The sequence below is a fragment of the Onychostoma macrolepis genome, chromosome 05 (genome assembly GCF_012432095.1).
Source record: "Onychostoma macrolepis isolate SWU-2019 chromosome 05, ASM1243209v1, whole genome shotgun sequence".
Classification (NCBI taxonomy): Eukaryota; Metazoa; Chordata; class Actinopteri; order Cypriniformes; family Cyprinidae; genus Onychostoma; species Onychostoma macrolepis.
The window spans coordinates 8,859,767-8,885,708 of NC_081159.1; the positions used below are offsets into that span (position 1 = coordinate 8,859,767).

Consider the following 25,942-nt stretch of genomic DNA (forward strand, 5'->3'; position numbering starts at 1 on the left):
GAAGAACACAGTAAGTCCATGAGACCGAATGGAGAAGAACAACAAATTTCTTCATAACAGGTCATCACTGTGACCCCCTCCACGGATGAGACCTTGCCCAGAGCTCAAGCAAGAACTTCACAAGTTTAAAGCCAGTGTGCACTTCTCTGAATTCTTGATAGATGTATTCAACGTGTACGTTGTTGGCTTTAGGGAAAACAGGGTTGTTGTTTGACAGGAAGAAAACACTGTTTTCCTTTCGATGCTTACTGTAAGACATTGAAATACAGTGACAATTCAATAAATCTGCAAATATCTATTCTTTGTTGAAGGGAGAGGCCTTGGATTGCCTCCAGCATCCCCCTGTTTGATGTTCTACAACTTTGATAAAAATTGGACAGAGAGAAGGCCATGTTTTATGCACGGTTAAATGGTGCCCGAGCTCTGAAAAGGTTTTTTTTTTCCTGTAAGAGGAAGGGGAACGCTTGCGTCCTTCACAACACACTAGACATTCAAACATCTTTTTCTTTCGTACCAAAATGGGCGCACACACCAAGTCATGCTCAAGTGCAAGTTAATTTTGCACTACCATGTCACCACACCGTAAGCTAATGATGAAAATACAGCATTGGTATTCAAAAAGCATTTATTAAAACTATATTGGAGCATGACGAGAATGTTAAAGTAATGAGTCTACCACAGTTTTAAAACATGTTCTTCACTAGCCAGAGATACAGAAAAATAGATTTTAAATCAGGGGTGCCCAATAGGTCGATCACGTTTTTACAGCGTTGAGCAATGTAGCCAGTCACAGACATATCTGTTGATTTCTGGAATGCAATGGCCAATCAGAGACGTTTATCCACTTATGGCTGAACGAGTTTTTGTTCAGAGTAATGCAAGCTCGCGAATCCTCTCATTACAACATACAGTGTATACACAATGTAAATGATAGATTGTTTGCGCAGTGTAGAGAGAGTCATAGATTATAACAAAACTTTGTGAGATCGTGACAGATAATTAATAGGAGTGAAGGCTGATGGCACCAACGTTTTGGGCAGCATGCTGGTATATAGTGATGTTGCGCTTCGGGCGTTCCAAGTTCGCGTCCCGGCTTGTGGACCTTTCCCGATCACGACTTCACTGTCGTAATCTATTGTTCTGTGGGTGTTTAATGTAATGTTAAAATTGAAAAATAGTAAAATTGAACATTAATGTTTTTATTTAAGTATTAGATTGATTCAATATAAATATACGTGTTGGTCCAAACAAGTTTTTTTCCTCGAAAGTTTTATATATATATATATATATATATATATATATATATATATATATTTTTTTTATTATGTATGTATGTATTTTGTATTATATCACTTTTGCGTCAAATTACAAAAAAAATAGTTAAGGCTAATGTGAGGGTGTTTCTAATGCAGTGTCTATGGGAGGGACAGTAAATTTGACATTGTTCTCTCTTCTGACTGCCGTCTCTCTCAATTTTTGTCCTATCGTGGAATCCTCTCTCAATTTTTTTTTCCCTTTTTTACTATCGTGGAGTTTTTCTTTTGAATGCAAATGGGAATGCAAAAAATATATTTGTGGTACTCTCCCATTCACAGCTCTTGAAGTTAACCCAACTAAGACGACTTCCGCTGCTGAGAATCCCAGAAATGTGAAAAAGGTCCATCCTCAATCATTTAAGCACACAATTCTCCTCGAGTTTGTTGGAGAATCTTTCTCGTTGAGAATACACCCATCCGCCAACATCTGAATCAGGTAGTGCGCTTTTTTTAACGCTGGTCCCGCTGCAGAGCTGTCAAATACCTGACAGGCCGAAACCTGGAATGTGACAAAGGCTGAGACGGGGCCCTGCTTTCCCGACCGCCCGCGCAAATACGAGTTCGCCAATGACTGCTGATGAATGCGAGCTACGGGCAGATCTCCCTCCCCTAGGACGGCACGATCAGCCGCAACCCTTTCTTCACAATGGCCCATGAAACACACATCTGTCAGCGCTTATCCACGTGGATGCACGCGCAGCCGCTGGAGTGGTCAGCCGGGGGTTTTGATACGACACTGGCGCATTCGTCACGCCAAACGATTGAAGTCAGTCCAGGTATTGGCGTGATGTGTCAGATACTTTGCTCGGCAGATAAATAAAACACCTGGGGGGATTAAATGCCAGCGATGGTAATTATGCCCCCGTACAGGCGACAACAATGCGGGGGGATTCAGTCCTCGCAGACGAGCTGCTGCTGCTGCTAACATGCATGTAAACCACACATCAGTCAGAGCAAAGCAAGCCGCCCCTTAGCCTTTAGAGGGCAGACGAAGACTAGGAATCGAAAGGTGGAGGAGGGGAGGCAGAAACAGAGCGAAAACGATTCCATCCGTTCTGTATCTACACATATTTAATTTAGACAACACAAGCCCTTAGTCTATAGGGCACACGATACACTTCTTTGTTATGCTGTGAACCCACACCGATCCAACGTAAGTCTGTTTGCGTGTGTGTGTGTGTGTGTGTGTGCGTTTTTGTGACAAATGAGGACATAAATTTGTATAATGACAAGGGTATGACATAGGTATTACAAGGAGAAGGTGACTTTTCAGGACATGACCCCATGTCCCCACTTTTCACAACGCTTATAAAATCACACAGAATGGAGTGTATTGAAAATCTGAAATAGCACAAAGTTTCCTGTAAGGGGTAGGGTTAGGTGTAGGGTTGGTGTAGGGCAATAGCACATACAGTTTGTACAGTATAAATATCATTACGCCTATGGGATGTCCCCACTTTTCACAAAAACAAATGTGTGTGTGTGTGTGTGAAATCACATTACACTGAGCTAACAGAGATTGACCAAGACAAAAGGCCAGGCAGGCACAGATTAGGACAGATTACTGTGCATGGGGGGCACAACAGAAGCTTTTTGTAAACCTGATTCTCTGGCATCGCACTCGAGCCGCACGAGCCCCTCCTCGGTTCATGTTACAAACACAGCGCAGACCTCTTGATGCCACCATGCCAGACTGATAAAGATAGGTGCCATTCATTCTACCTAGATTATCAGAGCAGCACAGTGTCTGTTATGGCACGCAGATGGAGCTCTATAAAGATTTGAGTCGGTTTCAATGATCTAGTGTCAGCCTCACACGGCACGCTAGACCACTGTCTAATGCATATTGCACATGAAAATGGCAAGAGCTGGATGAAATCACCAGTTCTGGTCTCATTATCTTCTATGAGTCAAAGTGCACCAGTCCACTTGGGGAAAAAAAAACGTTGTTTGACAAGGTAGTTGTGCAATGAGAACTGATCCCTGGAGTGTCCAAACTGTGCCAGATTGGTATTAATAGAATAATATATCAATAATATTACTTAATATTAATGCTCTCTATTCTATTTTATCTACTTGTTTTCTTTTTATTTATTAAAAACAAATAAATAAATTGACGCTCTAACACCATAGTTCTCTATTCATTTTCTATTCTATCTACTTGTTTTCTTTTTATTTATTAAAAGATTTTACCTTCTAACATTAGTGTTCTCTATTCTTTTTCTATTCTATCTACTTATTTTCTTTTTATTTATTTGCAAAATAAAAAAAAACCCTGCTGTGTGTACTACGCTAGACTAACTGAGACTTGTCACAGCACTTGCATATTATTGGCCTAGTTGGATTTGATTGCTTTGGATAAAAGCGTCAGCTAAATGACTAAATGTAATGTAAATGTGTATGTATACACACACACACACACACACACACACACACATATACATATACATATATGATTATACGTATATTCATATACATATATTCATAGTATTAGTGCTGTCAATTGATTAAAAAAATTAACTAATTAATTGCACATTTTTCTGAAATTAATCGTGATTAATCCCACCCAACATTAAAGTTTTTAAATAATTTCACATTAAATGTTCAAATTAATGTACAAACAACATAAAGACCATATATTTTTAATATTTGTTTAATGGCATCTTTTTTCTGACTGGAAGCCAGTATCACTGATACCAGTACTACAGGTGTCTCTATAAATTGTTTTCCCCTCCTAATATTTAACCACTGACTATAGCCATTCAACATTACAGTATAATTGAGAGCTGTCAATTTTAACATTTATTAGACTTAAAAAAAACTTCTAATTTAAATGAACTTAAAACAATCTTCACATAAACCCACTATAATAAATGTCATATTTACCTGTGCTCTTCAGTAGAAATGTACAGAAATTGAAACTGAAGTTATCAAACACTAAATTCCAAATTAAATAGATGAACCCCTAAAGCTATAAAAGTTATTGATTTCCTCTTTTTTCTTTTGTCCTTTGATTAACAGACATCACAGCAGCTGGTTATTAGGTTATTTTGGCTGCTATTTCTTTAAGAGCTGATGCATGCATCGTATTTTCTCTCAACTCTCTTTACCTTTTCTGACCCACTTCAGGTCTTAAAGTCTCTACTAATGAACTGACGAGTTGAATTTAGTGTGTTAGATGAGGGACACAGTGCTGGGATGCTCCAGGACAGTTTTGAAAACCATTTCAGAGACATGTTCTTAAATGTGACTCATATAAAATAAATTACATGCATGCACAGTTTTAAGGCAGCTTTAATCACTTTTTTGGTAACGTCATGACTTAACTGACCATGATAATTGCATGCACATAGTTTATTTCGCGATTTGATATGAAATGATAAAGGCTACAGCGTGCGCCGGCGCCTTTGTGCATTCAATTGAAGATCACGCGCTGCGAGCACAGTACAGTTTCCACGCTCGTTTGACTCGCGCCTGGGGCTGAAGTGAAGTGGAGCGTGTGTCTGAAATGTCTCCCGTTTGATGTGATCAAAGACGTTCTGCGACTGAATAAATGCACTTCTTGTCAATAGAAAAAGTGACAGAAACAGCAGTTGTGAGTGGGGTGGCCAACCCTAGCCCCGCCCCTGCATTAATTACGTTAAATATTTTTAACGCGTTAAACTGAAAAAATTAATCGCTGCTTTAATGCGCTAATTTTGACAGCACTAATATATATGTATATATGTATGTGTATATGTATATCCAGTCATGGCCAAAAATATCGGCACCCTTGGTAAATATGATCAAAGAAGGCATTAATCTGCATTGTTAATCCTTATGATCTTTTATTTTTAAAAAATTCACAAAAATCTAACCTTTCATTGGATAATAAGAATTTAAAATGCGGGGAAATATCATTATGAAATGAATGTTTTTCTCAAATACACGTTGGACACAATTATTGGCACCCCTACAAATTCTTATGAGTAAAATATCTCTAAAGTATATTCCCATTCATATTCACAATTTTGAGCACTCCAGGGTGATTATGAACATGAAATTATCCAGCCATGGCTTCCTGTTTCACAGAAATATAAATAGGAGGGAAAACAAAGCCCAAATTCCCTTAATCATCCATCACAATGAGAAGAACCAAAGAATATATTTCTGATGTGCAGCAAAAGATAATTGAGCTTCACAAATTAGTGAAGTGGCTTTAAGAAAAGAGCTAGAGCAATGAAAATTCCCATTTCCACCATCAGGGCAATGATTAAGAATTTCCAATCAACATAAAATGTTACGAAACTGCCTGGAAGAGGACGTGTGTCTATATCGTCCTACTGCATGGTGAGAAGGAGAGTTTGAGTGGCTAAAGACTCTCCAAGGACCACAGCTGGAGAATTGCAGAAAATAGTTGAGTCTCTGGGTCAGAAAACCTTTTAAAAAAAAATTGTCAAACAGCTACATCACCACATGTTGTTTGGGAGGGTTTCAAGAAAAATTTTCCTTGCTCATCCAAAAACAAACTCCAGCATATTCAGTTATCAGACACGACTGGAACTTCAAACGTGACTGGCTTCTATGGTCAGATGAAACTAAAAAATGAGCTTTTTAGCAGCAAACACCCAAGATGGGTTTGGTGAACACAGGGATAAAAAGTACCCCATGTGTACAATGAAATATACTGCTGTATTTTTGATGTTGTGGGCCTATATTTCTGCTGGAGGTCCTGGACATCTTGGTTTAGACACATGGCATCATGGATTCTATCAAATACCAACAGATAAAAAAATCAATAAGTGACTGATTCTGTTAGAAATCTTATAACGGGCCATGTTTGGATCTTCCAACCGTACAATAATCCAAACACAAACCTCAAAAACAACACAAAAATGGATCACTGAGCACAAAACCAAGCTTCTGCTATGGCCATTCCAGTCCTCTGACCTGAACACTATAGAAAATGAGTGGGGTGAACTGAAGAGGAGAAGCACCGTCATGGAGCTGTGAATCTGAAGGGTCTGGAGTGATTCTGGATGAAGGAATGGTCTCTGATCTCTTGTCAGGTGTTCTCTAACCTCATCAGGCATTATAGGAGAACATTTAGAGCTGTTAAACTGGCAAATGGAGGTTTCAAAAAGTATTGAATAAAAAGCTGCTGTTAATTGTGGCCAATGTGTATTAGAGAAAAACATTTATTTCATAATGATATTTCCCCATTTTAAATTCTTATTATCCAATGAAAGGTTAGATTTTTGTGAATTTATTAAACAAAAGATCAAAAGGATTAACAATGCAGATTAATTTTCACAGCCTTCTTTGATCATATTTACCAAGGGTGCCGATATTTTTGGCCATGATGATATATGTATGTATAATGTATGTAGCATGCCACAATAAAAACACAGAACAAGCTTATTTACTTTTAAACTAGCATTATACACATATATATATATATATATATACATACACATATATATATATATATATATATATATATATATATATATATATATATATAACATTTTAGGGTCTATACATGTGTATACATTTTACACAACTTCTTTTTCCAGTGTTTTGCAACTGCTCATGGATAGAATGCTAGTTTAAAAGTAAATAAGCTTGTTCTGTGTTTTTATTGTGGCATGCTGTGATTGACTACATCAAAAGGGCCCTTCCTGTCCAAAGGGGCGGTTCTTGGCCAGAATGAGCAGAAAGTACATGCCAATTGCCAATAATAAACAGTCTGGCTATGTGTGACTACATACAAACAACTGAAGTACTAATAAAGCTATTAATGTGAATCTTGAGTTAAAGTAGAAAAGAAAATGTTTGCATACTGATATTATTGCTCCAAACTTCATTAGAAACAAAGCAACATTTCAACTACTATTTACTGACTTTTATTTTTTATTTTTTCAGCTTTAATATCAATGTGTAGCCATCTCTTTTTGTCTTGCAGCTGTGTCCAATTCATCTGGATGTGCACATTTTCCCAAAAGCTTGTGTCCTAACTACAGGCATTACACAACTAGATTTGGCTGAGTAGTTTTATTAAGTAATTTTATTATCCAAAATCAAAACCCAATCAGTAGGTATTTGTTGTTTAACTTGTGGTTATATGCAGCAAGATTTTAAACCGATGAAATGTCGGTATTGGCAGGGCTATCCAGCACAATGCCGCAAAAATCACAAACCAGTACAACTGACAAAATGTCCCGCTGCTTGTCGTGGTTGTGGCTGTTGTCATTACTGTGCAAGTATTCTAATAAATATTTCAAAGAGAGTATATGAGCCATTTTAAAGAAAAAAGCATGCTGCAAGTTTGGTTGAACTCACACACACACCAAATAGAGAGTCAAACATTCGTTATTGATCCTAACAGTGGCACAGCTGAAAGCCTGGTGAGCTCAGTGTGAGGAAGTGACTTGGTTAATTATGCATTTTAATAGGAGAAAAATTATGCAGAGGAAGCTCAAAGGCACTCGCAATCAGAGGGAGAGAGAGAGACTGAAGGAAAGAAAAACAGGGATAGAGGGAGAGAAGTCTGAGAAGAGAAGCTGATTAATGTATTTGGTGTGACTAGCACAAACAAACAAACAAACAGAGCATGAGGAGTTGTGTAATGACTAAATCGAGAGCTTTGCCAGAGCTTTAATCTAACGCGGTTTCAATGCAAAATGCGAGGGGGAAATACTCCTATTAATGTACACAGAGTGGAAGAAAAGGAGAACAACTGCGTTTGAACTCAGCCTTATCAACAAAGACATTGAGCCATCGTTTGTTATTACAGTGCAGCACCGAGAAGCTCTAAGCCTTTAAGTGTTTTATACTCTAATACCACAACAAAAGAAATCATGACTCTTTTGTTACTCTGAGTTACTGTCTATACTATCGACGATGGGTAGGAAATATATAGTCGAGAAATGATTGATGTGTGGTCAAATTTTGGTGGCAACAATGCTTTTGAGAGCTTCAGAAAGTCATGAGACAATGCTGGAGAAGTACAATGACATGGATTAAAGTTTTACTCAAAAAGACTGTTTGGGTAAAACTACTTTATTTATATACTATCTATTTACAGACTATGTTAAAATGGTATTTGCAACAATTTTAAAGGGTTAGTTCAACCAAGAATGAACATGTTGACAATTTACTCACCTCATGCCGTTCAAACCTGTATAACTTTCCTTTGTGGAACATTAAAGATATTTTAAGGAATGTTTTCGCCCATTTAACTAGGTTCAAAACATCATTTGACCCAACTGACTTTCATTGCATGGACAAAAAATACTGCAAATTTTTATCAAATATCTACTTTTGTGTTCCAAAGAAGAATATAAGTCTGATGCAAGTCAGGCAGATACTGATTGCAGCAATCAATATACCTACAGTGAACTCAAAATGTCTAATTTAAATATGTAAATGAACAAGGTTTAAAGTAAAAGGGGGAAAAACCAAATACTAAGTCATTCTGAAATTCATGCTACATTTTCACTAATTTTCTCATACTAATAACTTGATGCTCTCAATGCACAAACGGCTACATAAATTACATTAGACCTGCATCAGGATTTCATCAAAAGTGATGCTGAGCACTTACAGGAAACCTCAATTCGGTTTAAAGTGATAGTTCTTTTCTGTACGTTGTGAATAGGACTGAGCAGAACAAACTGTTAGAAGCTGACCCTCGTACGAGAGAGCCCGAGTCATGCCAGCAAGCCTTAATCCATTCCAGTCCTGAAAACAGAGCTGTATTCACAGCAACCATCAAGCCATTAAGATTCGAAGGCCATGGCAGTAACTCGAAGGCTCTTTCATGGCCGTTATTCGCTCTGCTATTCTTTGGATACAAGCTGCTGGGTGCTGGAAGCCGCATGCAATACCAATCAGGAAATGGCTGAGTGAAATTACGCTCCACCACGCTTACAATGTGTCTGTGTGTGTGTTGGGGGGAGGTTTGAGCTGGCAGCCTTGGGCTAGGCAAGCTGATGACACCCGTCCCTGCCCTCGGCCATGGCATGGTTAGCATGCCAGTACCCACAGGCAGGAGAAGGAGGGTCTTGTCTTTCACCCTCTCACCCACCCACCCATCCACTAACATTCATTATTATTTCATGCTGAGAATGCTGGGATTAAGAAAGCCGTGTTTTACACAATGTAAGAGTTGGATCTTGGAAGTAGAGATCAACAGTGAGAGCGAGGTGAGCGTTTCATGTTCATGTCATTTTTATTCAAGAAGTATGCCAACATGTTGTGAAGAAAGTACATTTACTTGAACGCCAACATTTGGTCTGAATCTCTTCCTTTATTTCTGTATGTTTTATTAAATTGTTTTCTATATTCAATAATAATTGAATAGACCTATTGATAATGAGCGACTTAGTGAACCCGACAAAGAGGAAACTATTTAAATTCTTGGCATCTTATATAAAAAGGCACTAAAATCTATCTAAAACAACTTACCTAGTAATATTTAATAATAATCTTATTGTTGATAAGAGTTCCATGCTTTTTAAAGGGATAATTCTCCCAGAAATGAAAACATTTACTCATCCTCAAGTTGTTCCAAATCTGTATGATTTCATTTTCTGCTGAAGAGAGTGAAGAAAGTTGGCAAACAAACAGTTTCTGGCTGAGTTTCAACTCCAAACCCCCCCAGGCAACTGTTCGGTTACCTACATTCTTCAAAATATCTTCTCATATAGGTTTGGCACAACATGCAAGTAAATTATAGGATTTTTTCATTTTGGGTTAACTATCCCTTTAAACAATGATTTTCCATGACTTTTCAAGTCATTTTCTAGCAATTGATAGACAAGGATAAAAAAAGGCAAGGGATAAATAAATGAATAAATAAATAAAAGGACAATTTAAGCCCATTAAAAATTCATAGCTGAGAAAAATCTACATCCAATGTCCACTTTTTCATGATTTATTAAAATCTGTATTTACTTTCCATTGCTGTAGCAATGGTGTAAAAAAAAAAAAAAAACTTTTTTTTTTATTATTATTATTTTTTTTGTCAACCTTTTTTTGTTAATTTATTTATTTATTTTAAAATAATCTGTCACATGGGAAGATCATCAGAAATTACGTAATGAAGGCAAAATTATTAAAAATGGTGAATTAAATTAATTATACATGAATTTATATTTTAAGCTAAATCTTGATTTCTATAAAAAAAAAAAAAAATAAAGCTCATGGACATAAGTCAACTATCTGAACTGAATCCACATGATGATTGTCTGTGAATAAGATGCCAAATGGCAGGGATCAGTCCTCAGGTTGAGTGTGTGTGCACCTCCGTGTCTTATGACGGATCTCATCGGCTGTCTGTTTCCCAGACACATCACAATTCTAATTTCATGAAAAAAGAGCATCTCTTCCTGACCTCTTTTCATGCATTGGTATAGGGCCAATCTCAGTCAGCAAGAAGAAAAATGAGAAGAAAAAAAAAAAAAAACATTCTCACCGGGACCAAACAATCCCAATCTAATTTACTTTTTGAGGCCAGAATATCTACATGAGCTAATAGGGGAGCAAAATCAAATTAACTATAATTAGTCAAAATGGAGAAGCGAGCGAGAGAGAGAGAGAGAGAGAGAGAGAGAGTGACAGTAAGGCGTGTGGGAAACCAGGAGCCTGTCTCATTTTGTCTCTACTCAAGTCCCTCCCCGTCGTCAAGCCATTCCGCGCTTACCGCATTGACACATGTCGCGCTCGCTTCAAAGCTCGCAAACATCGATTGCATGTGGCACGCAAACAGCCAGGCGCGCCAAAACATTTCTGTTCTGACAGATTTCCCCCATGAAAAACCAGCATGTGAATTTCATGAGAGCCGCAGACCTGACTTGTCTAATCTCTTCAGGAGGATGCTAACAGCGTCATCCACACCGATGGGTTATTCCTGCAGATGGATGGTTTTTTATAAAGGAAAGAACGTAAAAAAGCTTGAACCCTGAATGGCAGAAGTTGACACTATGTGTGTTAAGCCACAGGAGAGGCCTGGATTTAACGGATTTCTACAAAGCACTTGTTTGTTTACACATGTAATGCCGCTGTAATATGACTTTCTGCCGCTTTCACTCATCAGTTTGTTTATACTGACATCACACATGGAAACAGAAACTGTTTTCTCCTTATTTATTCCAGTAAGAGAGGCACTTCCATATGACTCCATAAATTCAGCATCATTCTCAAAGGAATCGGAATCTGAACATGTTTTGAAGTAATACGGTATAATATGGTATTCAATACGAGTCAGGCTCTCATAGAAGGGCCTGTTTGATTGTGACTGGATAAGAGACTCGTGAGAGACTGAACCAGGAAGAACAAGTGAACTCATCACTTTTTTGAAATTCAACAGCTTCTTTAAAGTTGCCGTTGAAAGGTTTATGGTTACGTGAGCGCGACTGTGTGCATGCGCTCTCATGTTTTCAGCCCTCTTATGTGAAGAAGATCTGTATTCACAGTATGAATCTTCATGTATTGAGTGTGTGTATATACGTGTTTGTATGCGTTGTTTTGTGAAGGTCTGATCTCTGAATGTATATACGTGTATGTTGGGCACTCACCACCGCGCCGCAGAAGAATTTTGGCGATGTTTGTATGTTGGTTCAGCAGGGCATCGTGTAGCGGACTGACTCCCTGGACCTGACTGCCCAGCTGCAGGTTGGGGCAGTGCTGGAGCAGGGCCTTCACACACTCTGTGCTGCCATGGTTACAGGCTTCATGAAGGGGCGTCCAGCCAGCGTGATCTACAAACAGTGACGCAAAATATACTGTGAGGATTTTGGTGCCTACATACGTTGACAAGGTCAAGCTTGACAAATTCAACAAAAAAACTATACATATATTAAATTTTACGCATATTATGTCCTTCATTAAAAACTATTCGCTGATGTCAGAAAGCAAATAAATCGGTTTTATTTTATTTATTGAATTTAAATCCAATGTCAGAATATATCATAACAAAATGCATCAAAATAACATACATCGCTACATTAATGGAAAGTAAATGACTAAACAATGAATTTTTTTTTGTCCAGTATATTATTAAATATAGAATGTATTTGTTGAAATTAGAGTTAGGATAACAATAAAGATAAATAAAGCAAAGCTGCCTCAATTGTAAACATTTCTGTACGATAAACCATAATTGCGCAAACAGACTCTAAAATCCAATTGTATGCTAGTAGTTTTCATATAAATCCTGTCTTAAAACTCCCAATGCAGTTATTTTGTGAAAAAACAAACAAAACAAAACAAAAACAAAAAAAACAACGCAACATTGCAAAAAAACCAAAACAAAAATACTGAATTTTTTTTTTTTAAACGAAGAGGCCTCAAATCGCAAACATTTCTGTACATCATAACATAACAGCACAAACATACTGGTTCTAAAATGCAAATGTTTGCTAGTAATTTTCAAACAAATCACATTTTAAGATTCACACTGTAGTCTTTTCAAGTGAAAGAAAACTACAAAAATAGCGGAACACTGGAAAAAAATAAAAATAAATACAAATTTTTTTAGCAAAGAGGCCTCAATCGTACACAATCTGTATGTCATTACATAATTGTGCAAACATACTCGTTCTAAAATGGCATTTTCAAAGAAATCCCTTTTTGAGTGAAAGAAAACTTACAACAAAACAAAAATAGCGCAACATTGTATAAAACAATACAAGCGGAATTTTCATCAAGGTATATGGCAAAAATAACCATGATTACATTAAGATTTCAAAACAAGATCGGAAAGCAAAAGGCATGCACAAAATTTTCTTGATGCCACGATAGTAAACCAAGCCTAAAACAGTGTCCGAACCTACCAGACACACCCTTACATTTGATCTAAAAGGTTAGACGTGTGACGTATGCTTTCCTTTGTATGAATTAACGGTTTAGCACACAAAAAAGTAAAATAGAAGAAATGGGACGATTCTACTGAGGGCAGGGGAGGAATATAGAAACCTACCTTTAATGTTGACGTCCGTTCCAGGCACTCTGAGGATACGAAGCAATGTCTCCACCTGGTTCCTCTTGCAGGCTCGATGAAGGAGTGTCTCGCCTACACATGGATGGAGAAGAGAGAAAGAGAGAGAGAGAGAAAGGGCAAGTGAAAGAGAGAAGTGGGCAACATCCAAAATCAGGGTGCGTCCTGCCAACTGCCCTCACAGTCCCGTAACCGCTCATTTAACGTTTTCCGTGCTCGACATTAAAACGACTAAACGGGCACACACCGAAACGACATGGAAAATGTAAAAATTAAACAGATAAAAGGGGTTGACCCTGAAAAAAAAAAAAAAAAACTAGAGATTTTTGGGGGGAGAGGGACAGGAAGCGGAGAGAGAGAGAGAAAGCAAAGAAAGGCGCTCATCCGCTCTCTTTGTCGCTATTCCCCTTTTTTCCGGACAGTGGGAATTCTTTACTTACACTAGCACCCCAAGTTGAAGGCAATTGTGGGAAAAGGCTTCCTGGCAGTCCGGTATTGTTCAGCCGGGGAAAGTTATGGTACAGAGCCCATACACAAAGCCTCTGACGGGATTTTTCAAACAGCCAGAGTTCAAAAGCTCCACTGGGCAGTACGAATAGGAACACGTGATTCTCACTTTTGCAAACTACAACAGCCAGACACAAAAGCCTCCAAGGACTTTTATTTACATTTTCCTTCTGCCTGCTCCCTTTGTAAGGCAGCCTTCATTCCTCGCTCTCCCGATACGATATCAAATCGGGAATATATTAGAGGGTGGGCTGCTTCCTTTTTCATGTGTGGCTGAACTTCACAAGAAAGTAAAAGGCCAAACTTGAGTGCCTCTGCGGCTGCCATTATAATGCCGCTGTGCAAAGCTGCTAATAAATGCTTTACTGGGTCTCACCAGGGTGCCCATTTCTCTGCAGCCTTGGCCGGCTAGATAAAACCCGGCGTGCTAAAAGAGCCAAAGCGGAGAGAGGCAGCGGGGATGAGGAGGGGGAAATAAAGCAGACAGTCTTCTTTCTTCTTGTGGCAGGAAAAAAGGGAGAAGCTGCATCCTCTTTCACATCAATACGTTGGGTGCATTTTCAAGAAGGCCCTTTAAGCCAGATCAAACAGAGAAAATTAGGTTAGAAGAAAACGCAAATGACCAGATAAGGCTGATATGTCTGCGACTACAGAGTGACGTCTGTCATGGTATAAAGAAGAAAGGTACGGAATTCGTGGGATCATGGACACTGGAGGACAATGATGGACTCCAAAAACAAAACAAAATGTTGTAAAACAAAGAAGGGGGATTCACTTCTTTTTTTTTTTTTTAAAGAATCCTGCCGACAAAGACGTTTTAACATGCGATCTCTCAACTTTCAATTAAATTCAAATATGTCTAGAAATAACTAGACATTTTTCTATCTAAATTTTTCTATAATTTTTCATCATGCGGCAACACAGATGTTTGAAGTCACAAAACCAGAGACTCTCTCCTAAAAGTCTGGTCACAAGTGAAAACACATCTGAAACACAGTGTGTTGGGAGACTACTAGTCGTCGGATCACCAGAGATGGATATTAGTATCAGGTGTAAACAGGTTCTGACAACACGTGAACGGAATGTTGCAGACTAAGCTAAATCAATGACAGAACTTCAAAAACTAAGATGAAAGAAATATATAAATACATAGCATATATCTATAATAACCGCTCTCTGTTTCAAAGGAAGGAATAACAGGGTAGGAAACAACAAGCCCCTAACTCACGTGTCAAAGTACATGAAAGCAAGATCCTAAAGACTCGCAGCCCAAAATCAACGAAAATAATTAGCAGGGTATTATGAAGAAATAAAACAGAATGCAATAAAAGTATGACTTAATGAGTGCCTCAGCACCATGGCAAGTTCTGGCTCGCACTAGCCCTTTTTTCACACCCTAATAGGCCCTAAAACCCAGTGATTAAACATTTCTTAACTCCCCATGTGTACACAGTCTCAGAAATGCCAGGCCCAATCTTCCCTCTGTTAAATCACTTTAATGGCTCCAATTTGGACACAACGCTTCCATTATAGGGGTAATTGCATACTCAGCATTTACAAGCTTGAAGAGGATAAATCCATCCTGTCCTTTTCTATAAATTGTGAAATGTGTGTAGCATTTGCGGTTGTTTTATTTATTTATTTTTTTCTTGTAGAGAGTACTTTCTTGCGTGGTTTGTGATGTCTGACATGACAGCTCTGGTGCAGGTTGGCTAATGGCTAATGGAACGGGCTATTTGTCAGAAAAGTGCATTTTGAATACTGTGATGACAGGATGCATTTTCAATTTGGCCACTTTTAGGTTTAAGCAACATCCTTTAGTTCTAGGAGTTATAGGAGGTTTAGTTTATGGGATTGTGAACAAGAACTGAAAGAGGCCAATAATAACTGGATCAAAGATATTTATTTTAATTTTACACCACTTGCAGATGCTAATCTTTATTTATTTATTTTAAATCACTGCCCTGATTAAGCTCTGTAACGTGAATTTTTAAATAATACAAAATATCAACTCAATTAACACAAATGGACTTTTGTCCTTTTTGAAAAGTCCTGGTTTGAGATTCATCTTTGCCATTCAAGTGAGGGAATCATTCATAAAAGGCTGCAAGAGTTCATTGATTTTCAGCGGGGCTACATAAGGACCAATAGAGCTTGTGGGTGAATAGATAGGATCTGTCATGCTAACATCAGCACATCATGAAACTGCTCATAAATATGGATAAATTATGACTTTATCCATAGCCAGAGGACTGGAGTGCTCCAATTGCTATTATTGTTATGTCAGTTTGTTATGCATGACAATTAAAGTTATCACTTTGTCTTTTGTAAAAACACTGGCCCCTAAACAAAGTTTCATAATTAACCACAATTAAAAATGCATTTTATAAAACAACAACAACAAATCTATTTAACATAGCACAAACACAGCAAAACATTTTACATAATGAAGTGAGTAAAAGTATCATGTGCTTACTGATTGGTATTATAATTTGTATATAATACACTGAAATTCCTACATTGGAGCTAAGAATAAAGTGTCCAAAACTGTATGTAAACATCTGTTATGCCGCTTCTTTAAAGAGGGCACACAAAAGGGGACAACTGGGCACAACTGAATATACATATTATAAAGAAAGAAATCATCCTGATATCACAATCTGAGCTTTAACCCAAAATCATTACCAATATGCTTATAGCGTTCTTAACTGTAGCCATAAGCCACAATGAAGCGTATTGAGCAGACAGACAGCTCAGGGTGAAGTTAACAAGGCACCATGGACCTGCACTCCTTGTGAAAAACACTGCAGCGGCTACCTACAGAAATCTACAGCTGAGAGCCTGCGGATGCTTCATCAAAAATTGATGCGCTACACATCAGTATAGGGAGCACGTAGTGCAAAAACAACACAAGGCAGGGAGCAGCAGCCTTGAGTCTCCTGAAAGCAGGGCTGTCTCTCTCTCTCCTTGCCCTCCCCCGCTCCCTGCTCTGGCATGGGGGTCTTTCTGATCAGGTGGAAGGGGAAAGATGAGCGTTGACACCTTGGTGGGTTCACACGGAGTGCCAACCTCCTAATTACAGAAACTTCCAGGCTTGGCTACCTCCGTCTTTCTCTCGCTCGCCCTCTCTTCCCCTCTCCTTCCTCACAGCAGAATCCTAATTGCAGTGTTTAATATTCTTAAACGGGGGATCTGACAAGCATTATGTTTGTGTGTGTGTCGCCTGATTTTTATGTATTTTCCACCTCTTCCTCACCAAAGGATGGAGGGAGCGTAAAAAGCATGTGGAATGTAAATGCTGTTGCCTGAGGTTATAAAGAGAGGCTCTGTTGAGAGCTTTTGACCTAGCTGAATGCACTACAGAACTGATATAGACAGTTAGAACGATAGATTAATGACTGACAGGCAGACAGTCAATGACAGATAGAATGATGGAAAGAACGATAGAACGATAGATAGAACGACAGACAGACAGACAGACAGAAGGAACAATAGACAGACACATTCAGACAGACAGAGATAGAAAGAATGACAGATAGAAAGAACAATAAACAGATAGATAAACAGACAGACAGATAGATAATCTAGACAATGACAGATAGAACGATAGAAAGAACAACAGATGGAAAAACAATAGACAGATAGAAGGAACAATAGACAGACAGATCATAGTTTTTTGAGTGATAAAGAATGAATGCTCTGCGTCTCTATGGCATGTGCATGCACACACTAACTCGTAGTAGCTCTTACCTGCAGCATTGACTCTGTGGTAACCTCTCGGGACAGTCTCTCTCCCTGAATCTGAGCTGCCTGCTGAGTCTTTCACAGCTCTGAAAAGAACACACAGTAACATTTAACAGACAGATTGAGACATCAAGCATCTCAATGTTTTTGAAGGGACAATAGTTCACAGAGCTTGTGGGTGAATAGATAGGATCTGTCATGTATGCCAACATCAGCACATCATGAAACTGCTCATAAATATGGTTAAATTAAGAATTTATCCATAGCCAGAGGACTGGAGTGCTGGAAAAAAAAAGCCTGCAATATTTAAAACTTCCAAGACAAATCTCTCTTAAAACACAGAGCGGTGAGACGATACCATAAAGTTCGCTACTAAATACTTCCCACTTCACACCGCTGCTTGTGTCTACAAACATCATTATATCACTGTCACGACATTTTCACACTACCGCAGGATGGAGTTGAGGGACTGGCATCTAAGTGCATCGCCTGTAGCAACTATCAGCCAGCCTGTACGCTAGCTGTACTTACTGAATCCTTTTATCCGAGGAGACAGCTATCCAACCCCCCCCGTGGAGCTCTCCCAGGATGGAGTCCCTGGCCAGTGTTTAAGAAACTGTCACTAAATGGCACCATAAGAGCTACAGTGATGTAGGCAGGATTGCAGCTGATGTTCTGGTTGGGTGAAGTGTTTTGGCTGTCTGCTCAAGTGCTGACTAAGACACATAGCTGAAAAAAGACAATCTCAGACTGATGGAGGGATAGAAATAGAGGGATGGTCACATGCCAAAGAAAATCAATCAATCAATCAATCACTATCTATCTATCTATCTATCTATCTATCTATCTATCTGTCTGTCTGTCTGTCCTTCCATTTTAGTTTTAGAGACTGGTAAAGGTGATTTCAACTGTATGATAGGTAATAACTTATTTCTCTTTATTAATAGATTTAAATGATTATACTTTATAATGCAAAAATGTCTCCAATAACCCCCTCAATGCTGGCTTGCAGGCAAAATCCTTTAATCTAGCTGATGCAATATTTTAGTGCACAGCAAACCCAAAAAATTCACATTCTCTACAGAAAATTTCATGACTTTTCCAGACCTGGAAATCACAACTTTAAATATTCCCTGATATATTCAGGCTTTCCTGACTGTGGTAACCCTAAAGAATAAACTTTCTAATTGTGCTTATGATAAGCACTAACTTTGTAATAGTGCTTACGATTTTAAAAACTTACAATTACATAAATCTTCATCAGTTATACTTAACACTGTGCAGCTCTTACAACGAAAAAAGTAGTAGTTTAAAGAAGCTATATGTATGATACTTTATCTGATTTTACTTATGATTTACTTAAAGATGTTACTAAAACTACTACCGGCATAGAAAAAAGATATCCAGAAATATTGCCAAGATGGTCGGAGAGTGGACTGACTTGCCCAAATTGCAGATAAGGAAATGTAACTGCAATATGAGGGCGAGTGCTGAGTATTTTCTAATAAATTCTTGCAAGGTTGAAGATGCTCAAAAAATAAAAGTTAAAATATGCCACAAATAGCTTGAGAAGAGTACTAGAGTCAGGCTGTGAGAGGTCTTAAAGGACAGTGCTATCAGAGGAATAAAGGCTCGTGCTTCCTTTTACAGGAAGAGTGTCTTGTTCCCTAGTAATTGGATTGTTCAGAACCAAGGTGCAATCTACCACACCACACCAGAACAGTACAAACATCCACATTCTCACAGACACATGGTCATTTAGTTTCCTATTAGTGAGGAGTAAACATCATTGTGTGCAGTGTTCAGGTCTGTGAGTGAGGACACAATGTTCTTCCTGTGACAACTGCTGTCCTAAAATATTCAGCAGCACACTGTTAAACATCACATCATGGCAACAAGATGCTGAGAATCATGGCTTAGTCTATGTAATCAATGTGGAGCAGAAATCTGAAAGAAGACACCAGAAAGAATGGGCTGAATGTTACAAGCAAATCAATAACCAAATGTTTTCCATCAAACTCCAGTGTCTTCCAGCAATAATGTGTTTATGAATTTACAGCTGTATTATTCCAAGCTACCATGCCAAAGTACAATCCTAACAAAGTAACACATTTTGTAAAAACAACAAAAAGTAACAAATGAAAATTTGTTAAATTAAGATTATATAATTATTATTATTTCCCAGAAACATAAGTATTTTTTTTTACTGGTATATTGGTATAACAAAGTTCTCAGGTTTAAATGCAGTCGTGGTTTCAGGGTTGCTGCAAGATTTTTAAGCTCAAATTTAAGACTTTTTAAGACCTTTTTTAAGACCTGCACAAATATAATTAATACCATATGAGCAGGGTAGGGCAATGTCTATGGTAAACTGTAAAACGACTGTAAAAAGCATGATTTACAGTTCAGATAGAAGATTTCACAAAAACAAAAAGTTTTATAAAATCATACCATTTTTTTAAGAAAAGAGTTGAGTCAAAAGTATTAATTATTATGAAACTGTCTTATAGCCTTTTGAAGTTTAATCGTAACATTAAGCTGTATCGCGATTCTGGTCTGTACCCAAATTTAAGACCTCTTGAAATCATAATTAAGACATTCTTGTACAATTTAAGACTTTTTATGACCTTAAATTTGATAAAATAAATTTAAGACTTTTTAAGGACCCGCGGGAACCCTGGGTTTGTCTAAGCATGATGTCTCAGTCGAAGCCTGTAGGGAAAAAAGGCTGATAAGCAGCAGTTGATTGAGCTGGTAGGAGAGACACACAGCACCAATTACCCTCATGTCACCACTAGTAACAGGGCTGGTGGTCTGCTGCCATCACAGGTTGGCCCAACAGAGAAGGACAGCACCCTGTCTCTCTCCATTAGTCATCTTAAACCCCTCTAATGCCCCATAATGGCAGAAAATTGTCCAATTAAAGGCACCTACTGCACTCTCTGCCTCTGTCATACACATATGGATGCTGACATAAAGAGGATCTTATAGTGTTGTAAGTGGAGAGTGGTTATCTCAAAATGTGCTCTGATGGCACAAGGATGTAGAAAATGACACCTATTAATTCTTGTGATTTTACAGAGAAACATCTTACAAAAGTAAACACTAGTACCAGGTCTATTCATTGAAAATATACAAATATTTTAAAAAAGTCAACTCATTTTTGCTTTTCTCCTGTTCTCTGTGATCTGCAGTGTCAGTATGGAGGACAATAGCAAGAGCAGACAGATGTGGCAGAGTTGAAACTCACTCTGAGCCTGGCACATGGGCGGCACAACTAGTAGAGGGTTGATTCATCTCTATTCTGTCAGTCTGTCCCTTCAGGGTTTGGACTGGTTCTCGATCACACAAGATCCCCAGAGCTTTGAGGTAGGTTGAGACCTGGCAAGAGACAAGCAAAATAAATCTTTAAAAAAAATTTCTCACTATTTTTTTCTGCATCTCTCACTGAATGTTCTATTCACTTTATTGTGTTATATGATGAATTACAGACTTCTGGGAAGGCAATTTGCTGCAAATGAAAGTGTAGTCGCTGTAAATCTTGATGTTTATGCTATTAGACATGTACACAAGTTAAAACTCACAATTGTGAACAGGCAGAGTGGTTCAGAGCTGAGGATCAGGCCCCTGCTGCAGCAGATATTTCTATAGATGGCGTTGGCAGTGAACATCCGGAGTCTTGCAGAGCGAAGGGCTGGAATCACTTCCTTCAGCATGTCACAGTGTAGGTCTAAAGGAGGAGACAGGACGGTTCTTACATCCATTAAGCTATTTAAATCTTTAATGTACAGTTAGTTTTCTATTTTAATATACTTTAAAATATAATTTATTCCTGTGAAGCAAAGCTGAATTTTCAGCATCATTACTCCAGTCTTCAGTGTCACTTGATCCTTCAGAAATCATTCTAATACTCTGAATTATAATCAATGTTGGAAATAGTTGAGCTGCTTAATATTTTTGGGACCTGTGTAATTTTTTAAAAGTTAAAAAGAACAGTGTTTATTCAAAATATAAATTTTGTGTTACATTATACTCTACTATTCAAAAGTTTGGGGTCAGTACATTTTTTCTTTCTTTAAGAAAAAAAAAAAAAGAAAAAAAAAAAAAGTAATACTTTTATTCAGCAAGGATGTGTTAAATGGATTAAAAAGTGATAGAAAAACTTATATTGTTAGAAAAGATTTCTATTTTGAATAAATGCTGTTCTTTTGAACTTTTTTATTCATCAAATAATCAAAGAAAAAAGTATCACAGGCTCCAAAAAATATTAAGCAGCGCAACAGTTTCAACACTCATAACAAATCAGCATATTAGATTGACAGAATTATATATAAATGCTGAAAATTTACTCGCCCTCAGGCCATCCAAGTTGAAAATGACTTTGTTGTTTCTGAACACCAGTGGATCCTCTGCAGTGAATGGGCGCCGTCAGAATGACGAATGACAGACATCACAATAATACACAAGTAATATATGTCTTTTGAGTATTGCGATGCTTTTATCAGCTGTTTTAACTCTCATTCTGATGGCACACATTCACTGCAGATGATCCATTGGTGAGCAAGTGATGTAATGCTAAATTTTTCCAAAGCTGTCCGATGACCAAACAAACTCACCTACACATTGAACCTTCACCATATAACTGAGGGTGAGTGTATTTTCAGCAAATTTTCATTTTTGGGTGAACTATTCCTTTAAGTGCATAGTGATTCTTCACCAGTTTCCCACTGCACTATGGCAGTGTTAATTTCGTCGACGAAGACGAAGACGAAAAATATTCGTCAACGAACCTTTTTTCTGTGACTAAGACCAGACGTTGACCAGCTAAAATTAATATCTGATAATAAAAACTATGACGAAATTTATGCCCCGTCTTCATTAACAAGACGAGACGGGACTAAAATGTTATTTGAGGACTACCGGACATTCAAAATACATCCTATAGGCTAAGTTAACTGTATTGTCTTTCAAAATGTGCGTCTCTGTCATTGGATTGCAATCAGATGAGGGGCGTTTATATCTAGTCTCAGTATGGCAGCCGCAGCGGACGGATAGGCTATCAAAACTAGCGATCTGAAACAATGGCCTCAGCACCTGAAGGGTTAGGGATAGAGTGACCAGACGTCCCGTTTTTCCCGGGAGTCACAGTTCGTTGTCAATTAACTTAAAGTTAGTAAAGGCGCGATAGGCGGAATCGCGCTGATAGAAGTGCTCTCTCTCGCGCACGCTCCACTTCTTCAGTTCTCATACAGCGCGCGATCAGTTCTCAGTGCTCAAATACACACACAGCAGTCCTGTGTCTATTGTGTAAAGTATCTCACGTAAATACAGTCAGTTATGGCTTAAGTGAGCATAAACAGATGGGTGAAAACTGAATGTGTGTCAGTATTACATGCATGCCTTCCATCTTAAAGGGACAGCATTCCTATCCATGTCATAAATGTTAACCAACAAAAGATGTTAAATAAATGTATAATTAAGTAAAGCTACTGTATCTGAAAAATGAGTTTAATTTGTATCTCTACCAAAAAAAATGAAAATTTATTCCAGTTTTTCCAAATTCAATCCTTGATTCAAATTTCTCATAAGCTTAATTGATTTGGTGTAAAGAGAGAAGAATTGATGCCTATTTTTGTTTGAATACTACATATAAAATATCTACCAAAATAAATGTTGTTGACGGCACTTTGACTAAAAGTAATGACTAAAAGTTGACAAAAATACAATGAATTTTCGTCGACTAAAACTAGACTAAAACTATAAAAGACTGAAATGACTAAAATGTGATTAAGACTATTAAGCATTTTCATCTCAAGATAAAGACTAAGACTAAATCAAAAATGCCTGCCAAAATTAACACTGCACTATGGGATACCTTGGCACAGTATGGCAATGTGTTCTGCCAGGTCTTTAAAGCCTTTCTCCACCAGACTGCTGTTGAGCAGACTGTGTTCCTGAGCCCAGAACTCCACCACTACACACAGAGTCTCCTGCAGAGTGACTGACATTCCCAGCCTCCACACCTGCACACACACACACAAACACACACAGTAAAGTCAGCCTGCACTGCCGCATTTGGAATGGACATGTCTCAACAAAATGGTATATTTAATGTGGAAATCTGTTGGCATAATACTGTTGGCATACAGGTGTAATGTGACAAATTTTAGTTTAAGCTGGGAAATTATCTTTATGAGCAACACAATAACGTCACAAAATTAAACCAACAAACTTATAAATGTCTAAAACAGAAAATTTCAATAAACCATGAAGTGGCCATAGTTTTTATGAAGGAAATGATGAAAGGAGAAGACTTGAATGACACCTGAGTGGAGTTGAAAGCCCAGAGTACAGTCTCGATCAGCAGCTTGCTGAGTTGCTGAACCGCCCTGGAGGTCAGAGTAGACTTCTCCCACATTTTCCAGAAGGTACTGTACAGAACAGATGCCCGACTGCTTCCGGGTGACCTCCTGCAGAGAGGAAGACAGAGTTGCCATATATATTAATATTAATATGAAGATACAGCTGCTACAGATACAATGACAGATCTGCTATGTTGAAACCGGCAACATTTTAGGTTCAGGGTTTATATAATATAGTTTATTCAGTTATCCATTAAATATAAAATATGTCATTCTGTCAAATATGGAGGATACGTAGAACTGTTATGGCAATAAAGAATAGTTGCTCATGTACAATATAGGCATTAATATCTATGGTTAACGCAGTTCCTTAACCATTGTCTTTCTATCAAAACAGACAATGTAAATACTACAAAGTCTTGATCTTCAAAACAAGGTGAACAGTAAGACATCAGCATATCTCCAAGCAGCTACATATTGTGTTTTATTTCTACATTCTTTATGACATGTTTTGTCTGTGTTTATTTTGTGGAGGGGTGGAAAAATACTGCAGTTTCTTTTCTTTGGGCTCATGCAGAATCAAAAAGTTGTTGTTTTATTGAAGCAGAGATGAACAGAGCTCAGGTGCTCACCCTGAGCTAGCAGCATGAAGTTCCAGCTGAAAGAGTCTCAGGAAGAACTCCTGCAGGTTACAATGGAGACGAAACAACTCAGTGGATGGTGGGCTTGGCAGTGAGTGACAGGTGGGTTCGCTTGCTAGACACACTCTTGAATAAATCAGACAAAATTGCATTACAGAGAGAAAATCTATTTACTTATGAGCTGTTCTGACAAGTACATTGACAGTTTCATACCGAACTGATGTTTCAAGAAGTGACCAGAGGCCGCTCTTACATTCTGGACACTGGAGGATCTGAAGAAAGTACTTAGTGTGTCCAGGAGAACCCCAGGTAGGATTGTTGCGGAGGATACTGTGGAGAACTGTGATACACATGCTGAGGTACAATGGCTTTGCATCACCCTAGAAGTAAGAGAGCAAGAGCAAAAACAGAAAAAGGGAGGTGTAAACAAGCTTTTGCGATAAAATACATTTCAAACAGTTCCATCTATTCTAAAGAGTTCAGATCATTACATAAAATATCAGTGTTCAAAACAGATACCAGAGAGGAAGCTGGCTGATGGCCTGTATCATTCTGATATATCCACACTTATAATTTAATGACAGCAAATAATAACACAAGCAATTCTAAAAATATAGGAATTATTTATTTGACACATTCAAAATTCACAGCTTAGCATTGAAATGTTTAGGGCCAGTAAGATTGTTTTAATTTTTCTGAAAGAAGTCTCTTATGTTCACTAAGGTTGCATTTACTTGATCAATAATTTATATATTAAATAATTCATATATTTTAAAATACAATTTACTGAATCCTCTTTGTCACACGATCCTTCAGAAATCATTCTGATATGCTGATTTTGAGCTCAAGCAACACTTATTCTTTTTATCAATGTTGAAAAACCAGTAGTGGTGCTTAATATTTTGTGAAAACCATGACACATTTTCAGGATTTTTAGATGAATAGAAAGTTCAAAAGAACAACATTTATTTAAAATAAAAATCTTTTGTAACATTATAAATGTATTTATTTTTGATCAATTTAATGCGTCTCTGCTAAATAAAAGTATTAATTTATAAAAATAAATAAATAAATAAATATATATATATATATATATATATATATATATATATATATATATATATATATATATATATATATATATATATATTAGTGGTGGGTCGTTATCGGCGTTAACGTGCTGCGTTAACGTGAGACTCTTATCGGGCGATAAAAAAAAATATCGCCGTTAATCTATTCTCAAAGTTGGGCTGGGAGCTGGATCTATACTACGCAAACTATGACTTTCACCTTGATAGTTTAGCGCGGATGTATACCTAGCCGAATTGCACTGTAGGGGGCGAGAACGAGTCTTCGAACCTGTGTGTATGCGTGCTAACATGGATGCAGCTA

General features: G+C 37.7%; 1 protein-coding gene across 1 annotated transcript in view; it reads right to left on the minus strand.

Annotated features, from left to right (window-relative positions):
• Nucleotides 1-25,942, minus strand: part of slf1 (SMC5-SMC6 complex localization factor 1) — a 37,481-nt gene that overhangs the window by 4,490 nt on the left and 7,049 nt on the right. Inside the window, exons 11-19 of the mRNA XM_058775042.1 lie at nucleotides 24,764-24,930; nucleotides 24,542-24,676; nucleotides 23,873-24,017; nucleotides 23,423-23,570; nucleotides 21,132-21,277; nucleotides 20,798-20,928; nucleotides 17,554-17,633; nucleotides 13,279-13,371; nucleotides 11,876-12,058 (exon numbers count right to left, since the gene is read on the minus strand). Coding sequence (XP_058631025.1) covers nucleotides 11,876-12,058; nucleotides 13,279-13,371; nucleotides 17,554-17,633; nucleotides 20,798-20,928; nucleotides 21,132-21,277; nucleotides 23,423-23,570; nucleotides 23,873-24,017; nucleotides 24,542-24,676; nucleotides 24,764-24,930 — 1,228 coding nt within the window. The remainder of the gene's footprint in view (nucleotides 1-11,875; nucleotides 12,059-13,278; nucleotides 13,372-17,553; nucleotides 17,634-20,797; nucleotides 20,929-21,131; nucleotides 21,278-23,422; nucleotides 23,571-23,872; nucleotides 24,018-24,541; nucleotides 24,677-24,763; nucleotides 24,931-25,942) is intronic.